At 48.9% G+C, this 14,841-nt stretch overlaps 1 protein-coding gene across 1 annotated transcript in view; it reads right to left on the reverse strand.

Moving 5' to 3' along the window:
- Window positions 1-14,841, reverse strand: part of EHMT1 (euchromatic histone lysine methyltransferase 1) — a 95,819-nt gene that overhangs the window by 31,574 nt on the left and 49,404 nt on the right. The window contains exons 11-19 of the mRNA XM_065418744.1: window positions 11,763-11,906; window positions 10,036-10,262; window positions 8,932-9,096; window positions 7,960-8,042; window positions 6,330-6,436; window positions 4,482-4,604; window positions 3,172-3,327; window positions 1,236-1,337; window positions 160-264 (exon numbers count right to left, since the gene is read on the reverse strand). Coding sequence (XP_065274816.1) covers window positions 160-264; window positions 1,236-1,337; window positions 3,172-3,327; window positions 4,482-4,604; window positions 6,330-6,436; window positions 7,960-8,042; window positions 8,932-9,096; window positions 10,036-10,262; window positions 11,763-11,906 — 1,212 coding nt within the window. The remainder of the gene's footprint in view (window positions 1-159; window positions 265-1,235; window positions 1,338-3,171; window positions 3,328-4,481; window positions 4,605-6,329; window positions 6,437-7,959; window positions 8,043-8,931; window positions 9,097-10,035; window positions 10,263-11,762; window positions 11,907-14,841) is intronic.

A 14,841-nucleotide genomic window follows, 5' to 3' on the forward strand; every position in this document is an offset into this window, starting at 1 on the left:
CTGCTCGCGCCTCAAACGCTCACCTCCCGTGTTGGACTGGCTATCAAACCCACTGCTCCCTACTGTCCTTTCCGAGGGGCTTGGCGTTACTGGTTTGGGGAGCTTTTCAATAAAGATCATCATTTATGTACTAAAAACCCCAACTCCGGTAAGTCTTACGTTGTCTCGAATATTAATGTCCGACCCCTTGGACAGCAATAGCTTCACCAGTTCAACGTGCTTGTATTCGGTGGCCCAGATCATGGGCGTCCAGCCTCCGTCGTCCTGGGAGGGGAGAGGAGTGCATGAGACACACACAGCATGGACAAAGCAGCGCCTGCCTTGATTTCCACTGGCCCCGTGGGCTGCAGCCACGACAGGCAGCACCTTGCAAAGGAAGCTACTGACCCCCTTTGTCTCAGGCCACCACGGGATTGTAAATGGTTGTGGAGAAAACCCTGTTGTCATTCATGCACAGCACAGTGTGGTTCAACCCCATCCGCCCCACTCCTGCATCCCGGCGTCGCACCACCGACTGCAAATGGGTCTCCGGGGGTGGGGGAGAAAGGGCCCGTCTGTGCAGATAAGATTGTAGCATCAGAGCCCAAACCTACATCTGAATTGGGTTGACTGCCAAGGCACCAGGGGAGCTGCCAGTCACGTATACAAGGCCCAATGAGCAGCCCAGAACGGGCCTGGAAGAAGGCATGGGGAAGGCAGTGTTGCTGCACGCCTTATGGCTGGATGTCCTATTGAAAATGGCTTAGCTGCCGGCTGCCCCCCACCCTTTCCAGGACAGCTCAAATGGGCCCCAGGTCAGCTTCCTCTCTGGTCCCATTGCTGGGAGGTGGGGTTGTGAGACGCGCCCGCAGGGGCAGACTGAGGTTCTATTAACAGACCCTTGAGATAAAGGCCCCAGGATCAGCAGAGGCCTAGAGGAAGCAGGGAATCGAAAGCAGAGGCAGAGGCAGCACAGAGCACAGCTGTCTGCTGGTGAGTGGGCTGGGCTGCCCGATGTGTGTGGAAGGGAGGCAGAGAAGGAGGGTCTCTCTGTGGTGGCCTTGAAGGCTGGAAAGGTAGGATCAGATTATTGATGGATCACGGCCCCATTAGCTAAGCATGTTTGTTTCTCCAGACCGGCCCAGCAGTGTCTGAGTAACCATGCGGCGCGCTGCTGAGACTGCAGGGACAGACCACAGTTCCTGAGCCGCGGAAAGCGCCTGGTCTTGCTCAGGCACCGCGCAGAAGGGCCTTACCTGGCAGTTGACGTCCATCTGCCCGTTGGAGAGAAGGTACTGAACTACGTCGTAATGCCCTTTCTTGGCAGCCAAGTGCAGACACGTGGAGCCCTCAGCATCCTGAGCAACAAAACCACAGAACAACTCAAGGAAAATCGTCTCCCGCCCTCCCCGGCGTCGGACATTGTTGGTGTTACAACAGCCGCACTGGGGTATGTCAGAAAGAGACAGGCTAGTGGTCGGAGCACAGGTCTGGGAGCTGGGAGAGCCCCCTGGCCCCTCCTGCTGCGGACGTCAGGAGAGAGGGACAGCAGCCGCAGCCAGCCCCCAGTAGGGTGACAGTAGGGTGTTAAGCGAAGCCCTGACAAGCCAGCACTAGGAAGCACAGGTGGGGGCTGGGAGGAGGAGAAGGGCCTTGGATGAAAAGGCTCTCCCGAGAGCTTTGCAGAGATTGCAGCGCTGGCTGTCTGCTGCTCCCCCGCTCCATCTGCTGATGGTGGTTTTCTTGCCCCTCCCTCTCCATAGAGCTGCCCCCTACTGCTCCCCCGCTGGAGCCGGAGGGGCAGGAAGGGTGGGGGAGAATTCTCTCCTTTACATAGGCAGAGCTTCAGCACAGGCTGCGACTCTGCCCATAAGGCCCCTTACGTCAGCAGGGCCCCCCCGGGAGAGACAATCTCAACCAGAAACTTAAGGCTGTGCCAACACCTGGATTTTTTTTATCCCCAGTTGCTAGCCCGATGCAGCTGCTCAGTACAAGCCACTTCTCCCACCAGTGCAGTATGTCCACACAGGGGGCTGCCCCGGCACCTCTACACTGGAACCACACGGGGTCCCCATAGAGACAAGGCCTGAAAGAGGGTCTGGAAATGCTGAGGAGAAACTCAGATCAAGTTTTGAAAGCAAAACCCCCTTTGGGGTCTTCGAGTACGGGGGTCTTCTACAGGATGGAAAGGTTGGAGGGCTGGGGTGTGAGTGATGGTGGGAGGGGAGAGACCCACAGCATAAAATCAGAAACCAGCCGTGCTCTGGAGAACCCAAACTTTTACCTCACACAAACTCAATCCAGAGCAAGCCCCAAGGGGCTGAAAATAAATGAAAAATCAAAAGCAACCACCCCTCCCCCAATTTGAACCACATCATTCCTTCACATTAAACCCACAAAAAACAACACATTTCAACATAGGAGCACCTCTTTGGCCCACAAGAGTGAGGACACCCTCCCAAATAGGAGTCCAATACAGAGAGCACAGGTGCCTCACAGACAATGCCTGGAGGGGGGGCAATTTAATTGGATGGGGATGTTGTGAAGGCCAAGACTATAAGAGGGTTAAAAAAAAAAAGAGCTAGATAAATTCATGGAGGATAGGTCCACCAGTGGCTATTAGCCAGGATGGGCAGGGATGGTGTCCCTAGCTCTGTTTGCAAGAAGCTGAGAATGAGCGACAGGGGATGGATCACTTGATGATTACCTGTTCTGTTCATTCCCTCTGGGGCACCTGGCACTGGCCACTGTCGGAAGACAGGATACTGGGCTAGATGGACCCTTGGTTTGACCCAGCATGGCCGTTCTTATGGGGGAGGTGAGGTTTTAGACAGTTTACACTGTGAAGCGCCTCAGGGCAAAAAGAACATTTTTACTCTCTCTAAAGTGTCCCAAAAGTCCCTATACACAAGTGTCCATGAGCACGGTGTTAATAATCAATGGTGTATCTTACTCCTGACAGGTTCCGCACATACAAAGAACAGTGGTTGCACAAAGTTCACTGCAACCTTGACATAAGTGAAAAGCATGCTGGGAATCTGGTTCATAGTTAGCATAAGCATAAAAGGCTTGTAGCTATGTATGACACTGGCTAACAGCAGCACCTTTCTGCTAAGATTAACAAGAGGTAACTGTAGTCTCTCAATACACCTGTGTGAGAGCAGGCACAGTTAATATTAAACTCCCACTGACTTCAATGGGACCAGGATGTCCCTCTGACAGGAACAGCAGCAGTTCGCAGGGGGACCCAGGAATGCCCTTGGTCATTAGTTGCCCCTTTCTTGCTTGACAATCCCTCTCTCTCAGCGAGGGGAGGGCAGAGAAGTAGCAGCTAGCATTTCTGTCTCTCTGCAAAAGAACCCCAGTTGATGTAGCAAGGCTGCTATTTTCAAACATGACTAATATTGTACAGGAAACTAATTAACGCAATAAACTTCAGGAATTATTGAATTTCAATAACGATCCCAGGGTTGTAACAGTTCTAATTTACTTTTGCTGGTTAGGATAAGGGTTTTTTTTCCCTTTACCTTTATTAAAAAAAAAAATCTCTTTGCACTGTGCCATTATTAAATCACACGACCGGCGTTTGGCAATTGCTTGGGGATGCCCCTGGCACCAGCTAGTTTGAACCTGCACATGCCCCCACACGTTGGAGAAGGTCTCCAGGGGAATTGTCAAAGGCCCGATGACAGACTGCATTTGGCCTCTTGTAGCCTGCAAGCAGGATAATCCCACAGACATAGGCCAGCTCCTCAGTGGGCAAAGCATCATCACCATACTGCTCCATTCCTTAGCGATAGCACAGGCAGCGAGCTGAAGTGAGCGGGTGGTAACTATATGAAGTTTGTGGCGAGGAGGGCTCCAAATGGCATCTGATTTACAACATTAATAATCCGTCCATGTATTTTACAAGAGAGCTGAAGCAAACAGGGCATGTTACGGGCAGCTGGCCAGCCACGCTTTTATTGTATTTGTTTACATTAAAGGGCTGTATTTTAAAGACAGCCTCTGATTTTGCCACTGCAGTTTTGTGCTTGCAAATTGCTACACAATTAGGTACTTAGACAGCTAAATCCTCTCTCTTTCACCTTCAGTTGATTTGTAAGCACCTAACTAGAGGCCTGTTTAAAAAACTGCCCCAAAAAGCCTAGTGCTGAGTTAATGGAGCACAAAACCAGAGGTTAAAAATCAGAACTCTCTTTGTGCCCATGGAATTCAGAACCAACTATTATTGCTATTCATTATTTTATTACAGTAGCATCCAGAAGCCCCAAACATGGAGCAGATCCCCATCGTACACTTAGGTAGTAAGAGACAGTCCTTGCAATCTAGGTGTTAAATAATTTTAAAAAATTATTACCACCAGCCAGCCCGACCCTTCCCCTCGACCACCAGCCCCCTTCCCCTCGAGCTGGGAACTTGCATCCAGACTCAAACCCTTCAAGAAAGGGAAGGAAAGCCTGACCGGGCACTCAAGAAGAAAACAAGGAATCAACGGCTACCTTGGGATCTACCAATGCTCCAGCCTTGATAAGGTACTTCACAGCATCCAGATGGTTATTCTCTGCTGCCTCCATCAGCGGGGTCCTCTGGTCCTCCGAGCAGGTGTCTATGTTAGCACCAGCCTGTTAAATGGCCAAGGTAAACACAAGAGCCATTATAATAGCTACTGTTTATCAACGGAAGAGTATGGGAATACAGATTTGCCAGCAGGTTGTCTATTGAGAGAACGATTCACCCACATAAAGAAAAATGATGGGGAAGAGGGGGAGTCAAAGCTGATCTCTTTCCGAGAATCACATTATTTGCTCTCTTCCATATTCAGAAACTGGGAGCACAAAGGAACGCACATCTGGACTTAGATGGTCACTGTTATTAACTCATTCTGTGCCGCTGTAGAATTCACAGCTGGTCTCTGATCATCTGTACAATACCTCAAAAATCTCTATGTCCTCTAAATCCAAAGAGAAGTTCTCTATTTCCAAGAGCCCATCGACTCCATGGGGACGAGGAAACAAACAGCTATCCCCTCCCTATCCATCACAGGCTGCTCTGGAACGACCTAGTCACCAATAGTGAGGATAGGGTTTTTCAAAGCGCTCAGCACTGGGATGACCGTTCCCACTGAAGTCAACAGTAAAATTTCCATTGACTTCCATGAGAGCAGAGTTAGGCCAATGTGGAGCTGCTTGGGAAAATCCTACCGTTATTTGTTGTCAGAATGGTACTGTGCAAAGCATTTGGCCTGTTTATTCCCTATGCTTTGCCCAATAACACACAAGCTGCTTCAAAACAAGCAAAAAAACAAACAAACCAACCCAAATTCTACAATTCAGAGGCAGGCACAATCCTTGGATTTTGTTGTTATTAAGAGAAGGCCGATCTACAGCAGTAACAGGCCGACTCAGATTCATCTTTGCACGTAAAAGGGGGCCCATTGCTTCCAGCTACCCTTCAGTAGACCCCTTTGTTTTTATGCTTTTAAAGATCTAAAACACCCAATTCCCACTGTGGAAGGGGTGTTTCAGGTTAGGGGAGCAGGGGATGTTAGTGCCTCAGTATTGTGTTGTCGCAACAGCCTCGCAGTAGGAAATGCATGAGATGATGGGCTTGTCCCCATGCTCCATCCTCCTGACATGGTCATCCCTTTAACAGAGTTATTCTTCTAACCAATTTTATTCCTGTGATTCATTGCAAGGCCTTACCCATGCAAGTAGTCCCACTGACTTCAAACAGGACAACTCACCTGGATAAAAGGAGCAGGATTAAGGTGAACGTTTTAAAAAGTGACCACTGATTTCACGCGCCTCTATTTTTGGGGGCTCAACTTGAGACACCTTCAGGAGCTTCATTTTCAGAGCACAGGAGGCTCAGCACTTTCTGAAAATCAAGTCCCTTTGAAGTCTCTCAAATTGGGCACCCAAAATCGCCGGCCACTCTGAAACCATGGGCCTATTCGTTTTGCTTTACTTTCGCACACGTTTAAAGAGCCCACCATTTTAAAACCATTCATTTAAGAGGGTTCCAAGGCAAAGCATTTTTTTGTATTCCGGTTCTTGGCGTTAACCACGTGTCTACCTTTATACAAACTTATTAGTGTCCAAATCCCATCAACTCGCACTCCACAGACCAAAAGAAGAATGCACTATTATTCACAGTGCCTTTGATTTGCAATGGAAGCACTGAGCGGGGGGGCGGGGCGGACGGACAGCAAATCCTGAGATTGAAGGGGTAGAATGGAAGGTAAAGGCTCAGCAGGTTAATTCCCAAATGTTTTTCAGCCATGGGGGGTAGGAAGACATGGCATGGAGAGAAGCCTCTTGATTTGAAGAATATAAATGGAGATGAACCTGAATCAGCATGTGGCAGATGTCCACGTGCCCGGATTCTGCAGCAGCGTGAAGAGGGGTTCTCTTATTCTGGTGCTCCATTTTGAAGTTGGGATCAATCCCGTCCACTGAAAAACAAACAGAGACTCTTCTCCAGCTGGGATACAGAGATCAGCAGAATCACCACCAGTGAACTGCCACCAATCTCGCTTGGGAGCTTAAATTAAATTGTTGTTACATCATTGCTATCACCAAGTGCTAAAACAATGAAACCCAAGAGTGACTATTTTTGTAGACCAGGCAGTTCTCAGATATGATGTGAACTACCTTTTAACACAAGAGATGGTCTCATGGCTGCCTCTCTTCCCATTTGCTATCCTGCATGCCACCTCCCCTCTCATTCACAATTCTCTAACATCCTGATGGCTACAACAGCAGTTGTTGACATGGATTAAATAATTTCCCTATTACTTCTCCATCTGTAGCGTCTTTTACAATAATAATACCACCATCACCTAACTCTTATACAGTGCTTTTCATCAGTAGATCTCAAAGTGCTTCATGGTCTCTAACATATTTATCTTCTGTGAGGTAGGGCAGTGCTATTATCCCCACTTTACAGATGGGAAACTGAGTGCCTTGCCCAAGGTCACATAGGAAGTCTGTGGCAGAGCAGAGAATTGAACCCAAGTTCTAGGATAGTACTTTAACCACTGCAGCCAGGGAGAAGCCAACAGCATGTGACCAGCTTGCTCTCTCTGGACCACCAACAAGTCCTTGATGGATCACTAGCACTCCTCTTCTGTCTCTGCAAACATTGGGCTCCACTGAAGTCAATAAAGCTACTCCAATTAACCCCAGCTGAAGATCTGATCCAGCTGTGCAGAAACTGACAGATGATGATGATGGCCAGCCAATAATGGCTGGGCATGACAATATGGTATGTAGGATGAAGTCGTAGTTACACAAAACACCAGTGAATCGAATTTCACTACTACCGAGGACTCAGACAATGAAGTCAATATTTGCCAAAAGGACAAAGGTGTTTGTTAAAAGAAAAAGACTGAAAGTATTTGCAAAAGTGTATTGCAAAACACTGGAGAGGAGCGAACACAATCAATAGAAAAAACTACTCAACAGTGTCCTGCAACCAAAACAAAAAGAGCAAATATTCCCGTGTGATCAGTGATAAAAGCAACTTCAGAATCTCAAAATTATCCTCCAATTGCAGTTTATTAAGCACCTTAATAATAAAGCTTTGCACACTGAGGATCTTTCATTCTCTGCAAACTCACGGACAGTATTCAGTTAAAACACCCTCCCTTCCGCATGTAAACATCCCCCCGCTCGTTATGAGGCTAGGCAAATTGCGACAGTTTGGAAAATTACATGGAGGATGTTTGAGGGCAGTTAAGGATGGGCATCTGTATAAAACGGTGTCCAAATTCAGATGCAAACTCAGATGGGTCCACATATGAGAGAGAAGAGAAACAACTGCCAACGATAAGTTATTGGCAAAACTGATTTTAGCTTCCAACACCCTCCCACCTGGGCCAACGGGGAATGCAAAGTAGTGAACTGCACTGGGGCAATTGACTTGCAGGAGCTGGAGTACTGCCAAACTAGCACCTTCTGGGAAGGATCCACTTACCCAACATAAGCAGGACCTTCTGAAGTTCCCCTTGCCTGGCAGAGAAGTACAGCTGCTTCGGGTGGAACCGTAACTTCTTGGGTCTGTAGCAGGGAGAAAACAGGCTTATTATTTACTCTTAAAGAAAAATCCCAAGAGCTCTGTCTTCTCCTGACTGCCATCGGTTCATACCAGAAATCTGTTCCTAAGGAATATCAGGAAGTACCACGTGCATCTGCTCTCCTTGAAGGGCACCTTACTACCACCCTCTGCCAACCCCCTTCAGACATACCATGGACAGCCCTATTCCTGAGCCCACTAGACAGAGCCTTTGGGTTCACCCAGTGGATGTCCCTCACTGAAAGCGCGAGAATGCAGCTACTGCAAGCGCTCGGCTTTTTACCACACCCACTCAAGCAGCGTGTGACCAGCGTCACACGGCTGCGCACACAGAGCGAGGCGTTAGAGGCAGGAAGCAGCATTTTCTCCCCGCGACTCCTTTAGCAATACCTTTCGCGTGAACGTTCCACGGGGTTCAGCTGCTCAACAGACCTCTACCATGGCTGCTAAACAGCAGCCATTAATTACCTTGTTTTTGGAGGACTCCGGGCTTCTCGGAATATCTAGTAGGATGTTTCTATTTAGGCAACTGTCTGAAGGGAGAAGGCTCAAAGGAGCCAGACAGAGGGAGCTCCTGACTTTGGGGTTCACTCTTGTTGGTGTGCTAAGAGTGTGAATGGGGATCCCTGGTAGGTCAACCTTGGTAGTCCGGTCTGTGGGAAGGCAGACTAATCCCCACTAGCAAATCCATCAGCATGATGGATGCAGCAGAAGCTGGGCTCAGAATCCACAATCCTCAGTGGAGAATGACCGATCTGAATAGAAACACACTGTGTTCAAGTGGGCCACAAAGCCCAAAGAGACTAAATCCTGGTTTGTTCCAGCCCAATGAACCAGGGTGGCACTGGAGAGACTCGGGGGGCCAGTTCTTACTTTTCTGAATCCAGGGCAATCAAAGCGCTTTCCAAGGTTTCTTTAACTGGTCCCTGAGGCAGGCCAGTGGCAGGCTTCACAAAAACAGAAGACCCAGCCAAATCAAACCCCTCGTTAGCCAAACTCTCTGGCTTGTCTTCCTCAGACAACTGTGTTCCAATGCCACTGAAGTGAGAGAGAGAGAGAGAGAGAGAGAGAGAGAGAGAGAGAGAGAGAGAGAGACAAACGTAAGCATTAAACCCAGACAAGAGCACATACGTCTTATGCCAAATAAGGAAAGAAAACGAGTTTTAAATGCAAATGCCTTAAACAATTTTGAAAAGTGGCCTCTTGGCCAGAATTCTCCTCGGACCAGAAGCAACGTTACCCTCTCATTAGAGTAGTTGTGCTCTAAGTAACATATCTGGGGATACAGCTAGTACTGCAGCATGGGGCAGAGAGCACTGTCCCAGCAGCCTGCTGAGAAAGTACAAGGCGGCAAATGACAAAGATCATTAGCACACATTCAGATAAACCTCAAGATTTAGGATCTCTCTTAAGCGCTGCTCAATACTGAAGACTTCCAGAACAGGTGGTGATTTGCGTCTCACTCTGATTTTCTCTATGCACACATGCTGGTTGGTTGGAGCCACATGTGTTATGGTCCGGTGCTATGTAAGCTTGCTCTCGGAGATGATATCTGCTAACCCCAATCCTGACCTGCAGACACCCACTACTAATCCAGTCCTAGGCTCCTCACGCAGCTCTGCCAATCCACCCCAGTCCCTGCAGCTCTCCCTGCTAATTTTGGGCCTCTCTCGAGCAGAATGCAAGATGTGCTGAATTACATAGTGGTTTTATGAGGTGGACAAATGTCTCTGGGGACTGGACTGACACCAAGAACTCATTTAACTTGTGACATGGGAGGCCAGGTCTTCAGAGGTGGAAGTCTAGTGCATCATCCTGGTACAGCCTTCAGCTTCCAGCTGGTGGATTTGGCACATAAAAGACAAGAACCAGGAATCTGCTTGATACATGAAGCGGTGGTGGTGGTGGTGGTGGTGTGTGTGTTTCAGACATAAATCAAGGCACAGTGGAGGAGCCTTCCACTGAGCAGCAACTCACCTCCCTGTGGTGGTGTCTGCCCTTCCCTCCAGGGCCACTGGCTTCTCCTGCTCGTAGGTCAGCAACACCATGGAAGTCGTGTCTGCTTTTGCTATCGTCACCTCCTTCGCCTTAGAGGCCTCTTCCCCGCAGTGCGGGCAGTAGCTCGTGTCATTAACCTGGGAGGCACAGTTCTTGTGGAAACGGTGGGAAATGCTGCTTTCAGGCTGACACTCCATGAAAGTGCCCTGGGGGGAGAGAACACACAGAAGTAGTTCACATGTTTAGTCATAAATAATAATGTTCTTCGCCCTTCTCTTTACTATCACCTTTAGTATCGCTTTAGTATCACCAGCACATGCTGGGAAGGAAGGCCAGAATTATCACCATTCTACAGATGAACAAAACAGCAGCAATGAGAAACAACTGATTGGCTAGGATTACAAACCAAGCCAATAACCGATCTGGTAACAGAACCCAGGAGTCTTGGTTCCCCGCTCTCTGCTCTAACATCTCCCAACATCAAAACTCTTGCTGGTGTTTCTAGAAACACAAGCTCTAATATGTGGCATGTTGTAATGGCTTCTACATTGGAGTCACACTTCCCCTTTCCCACTGGATGCTCTCTCTGTGCACACGATGCTCCCAAAAGCAAAAAGGGCACATGTCAAGATGACAGGTCTGCACACTAAGAAAATCTGACAATTGACCTCTAGTGCAGGCCTTCACTTACAGGTGTGCTGTAAAGCTACACTGACAATGGAGTTAATGCCTGGCCTTACCTACACAGAGCTACACTCCTAAACCAATCTCAGAGAACCCATGCAAGGGGTTACACCGATGTAGCGACTTCAGTTTCTAAACCAACTTAGCTACATCAGGATGACTTTTGTGTTTACTCAAAGCCCTATAACAGTGCGCTGTAGAACGCCACTTAACCGGCTGCTAATGACTTTCTTCTCCTCTCTCCAAAATCCTCCAACACTTCCTGATGACTTGAAGTTATCCCAGAATCCATCATTCTGTGGCACCAGTGTTACCTGAAGCCCATTATTGTGATGGCACAGACTGATGCATTCTGGGATAGCTGGGAGCTGCAGCCAATGGGAGCTGCGGGGGCGGCATCTGTGGATGGGGAAGCGTGCGGAGCCGCCTGGCTGTGCCTCTGAGTACTACGTAGGAGCCGGAGGAGGGTCATGCTGGCTGCTTCCTGGGAGCCGCATGGAGTGGGGCAAGCCCCTGACCCCGCTCCCGGCGGGAGCCGAGGGCCAGATTAAAAGGGATGTGGCCCGCGGGCTGTAGTTTGCCCACCCCTGTTCTAAGAGATCTGCTCTAGGAATTATTTTGGGGAAGTTCTCTGGCCTGTATTACACAGGGGGTCAGACTAGATGGTCACAATGGTCCCTTCTGGCTTTGGAATCTACAAAGGTAAACTGGGAAAAGTCATTATGGGAAAGATCAGTGGGGGGGGAAGACACCCACAGCCCTGAAATTCTTAAGGCAAGGCCTCCAACAGCTGTCAGGCTGGATCAGTCAATAATATTCTTTGAAGTTCCTCTGGAGGCTAAAGGTACCCCAGGGTATGTTACCTAGCTGCCGCTGTACCTTTCCACAGCACTTGAAGCAGCATTTCCCAGCAGTGAGAGGGAGAAAAGATATGCGTGATCACTGAAAGGCAGCATGGCAGGCCTCTCCATTAGGCACCCGCAGCACCTCTGGGTCCCCCCAGGCTAAAATGAGAGACTTACTGCAGTGCAGAAGTATCCACAGCCAGGGCAGCACTGGTGTTTCACCATTCTCCCTCTGTGGTCCTCGCACAGCACCAAGAGCTGGACCTTGTTCGACGGGCGCATCAGCTCATATTTCACCACGCTGTTTGTGCATCGGCCCAGCTGGAATAGGAATAATGAAAGGAAACGCAATTACTGGAGACCAAAACACAGACAACCCTCTCGGCTTGTGCACATTGCCGTGATGAAACCTGGCCTTTTCACAGCCATTCAGATGCACGCCAGACAGCATTAGCCATCCAATAGGGAGCAGGGAAAGCTGCTCTCACAGGAAGAAATGCATCATTTACTAACTAACATGCATATGGACCAGAGAGTCATTCAATCCTCATAAGGAAATTCATAACTGGAAATACGCAAGAGCCAAGCCGCAGCAGAATGGGCAGCCCCTGGGTTTGAGTCACCAAACACTCCCTCTCATTCTGCCAGAAACGGAGGGCGTCATTGACTGAGGGAACAAGACCTAATGCACCAAAGCGTGTTACTGTTCGAAAGCGAACACATCATGAGACAGAGGGAGAATCACGGGGCAATTAAATTATGGCTTGCGCTTGTTGAGGTCCCGTGCTGGAACACGCTCAGGTACGTTAAGGGCCAGATTTTCACAAGAGCTCAACACACTGCGCGAGCACTGTGTGCTGAAACCTTTAAAAAAAATAAATCTGGCCTTCTAGGGATAGAGTTGCCATCAATGTCTGATTCAAAGGATCCTTATGTTCTCTCCCACTACCTTAGGTTATTAACCTATTTTCATGATCACCTATATCAACACCTATGCTGCTTGCTTTACTGGATCAGAGAAACCAGTGCTTCCCCCTGCTGAATTCGCACTTATACATCTCGTAATTTTCACTTCCTGGGTGCCAAGCTCTAGGCAGCATGGGGTTATGTTTGGGTTTCCAAAACTTTCACCAACTCCTTAAATTCTACCTCTCCAGCACCACCTCCAAAAAACCTCCTCCCCCCCCACCCCTTAAATACCATGACAACCTATTGTGAAAAACATCCCTACCAAATCAAAACACTGGGCCTAAAACTCACTGACGTGACTGTCAACACCGCTGCTTGGGGCAGAAGTGCCACTAATAAAAGTGGCAGCCTCTCACTCAGAGTGAGCTGAAAATTAGCCAACGAATTCCCTTGTTTTACCTAAAAACTAAGCAAATTTGATCAGACATATAGCAGGTCTGTATTAAGTAGTCCTGCTGTTACCTTGGTCGCACTTTCTATTAAGGTTTCATTTCCAGGTAGTTTTTAAAGAGTACGTAAATGATTAATAGCTCTTTTATCAAACTGACAATCAATTGTTACAGAGGCCAACAGGTGGCTTATAACCTTTGATAACCCCTTCCAATGTTGTGCTTACAACATCCAGCTATGTACTAGTCATGTAACATGCTTAAAACATCTATTAGCCACTTCTTAATGCTTTATAACATAGAACCTTAATATAAAGGGTGGCCATTATTCCCTCGGCTTGCTCACCCCCAATTTGTCTGGGAAAGGGATCTCTCAGAGAACTGTATAGCTTCTTGCCAGATCCTCTCTTCCTTGTCAAGAGACCCCTGAGAATGAGACTCCAGGTCTTTTCCTCCCCAAGGCTCTAGGGATGTTTTCCTTTCAATGACTAGCTCTTGTCTCGCATTGGGGATTCCTTTGCCATGGGGTACTCGTGTGCGGAGGTGACTGGAATACAGGTGGCCTGCAAAAGGCTAATTATCTCCCCCTCCCAATTCTTTCCAGAACCCAGAAAAAGAAGTTGAACAATTCTGATTCCCTGCCCCGTGCAAGTGATGCTGTGTTCTGCGGGGAAGGCAAGCGTCTCCCATTAAAAAGGAAGTTTAACAGTTTGTTTTCTTGCTTGAAGTGGTGCCTCCCAAGCTCCCCAGAGAGGACGAATCAGGGGCTTACTTCAGAGCTACTGGCAGCCACTGGAACCAGGCGAGCTCTGCTGTGGTTAATTGAAAGTCACAAGCGTAGCACTTTTCAGCCAGCAGAACCTGAAGGCAGCACAGGGCTTCTGGGATCTAGAAAGCCTTGTAGCAGAGAAGTAATGTAGGGGAGGGGAAGTATAGGTGGGAGTTAGTGGGCGGGCAACTGCTCCAGAAACGCTTTCCAAGCACTAGGAAAGGTCTGTATTGGCGCCTGGGTAATCAAGAGAAACGGCCTCCCATGTTTCCTCAGTTTGAATGTTCTCAGTCTGATGCATGCAAATGTATTTTATTCCACTTGGTTTGGAGTGCCTTTATTTTAACAAGCCAGCCCAGCCGGACAGCCTGAGACAAGCAGCCCAGAACCACCTGCTGCCCCTGCTCCGTTCGCTCTCCAAGAGCGCCATCCCCTACCGCTGGGCTGGCTTGGTGTCACAGTGGCACGTCCCTGTTTTCAGTGGGTGGCTGATGTGTATGGAGTGCTGGAGCTTGTGTTCCCAGCCCAATAAAAGGGCCTGGTGTCGCTATTCAGACAAAGCGGCGGGTCCCGATCTTACCATGCTGTAGCGCCTCTGCGGGGCCTGATAGATGCTCCCTGCACTATACCCCATTCAGCTGCTATGTCTCCTTTGTCCCCTCTCTCCCCTCTTCTGCCTCCCTTTCTCTTTTTCCTTCTCATTTTGTATCCTCCCCTCTAACTTTTTGCTCCTTTCCTTGTGTGTGGGGGGGGGGGGAGGGAATTTTCCCTGGCTCTTTCCCCTCCCTATGCCCCTCTCATCAGAACTGCACACGCTATCGGGGGAAGAGTCTACTGGCGCTTCTGTGCAGCTGCAACACGTGCTCCTGAAGCTGACCTATATCCCTCGAGAGCCTAGTCACAGGGCCGAAGCAGGAGGGACGGCAGGTGGCTTTCAAGCAGCCAACAGCCACTTTACCTGCTACAATACATGGGCCGCGAGGAGAGTTCTTGGTCCTATTTGCTCCCAAACCGCCCTCTGCATGGACTAGTCTGGGGACCAGCCCCAGGCTGGGAAACTAGCCTGTAAACTGAGTGCACTTATGTTCTCAGCACAGGCCTCTTCAGACTCCTGCCGTCAAAGTCAAAC

This window comes from Emys orbicularis, chromosome 18 (assembly GCF_028017835.1).
Source record: "Emys orbicularis isolate rEmyOrb1 chromosome 18, rEmyOrb1.hap1, whole genome shotgun sequence".
NCBI lineage: Eukaryota > Metazoa > Chordata > Testudines > Emydidae > Emys > Emys orbicularis.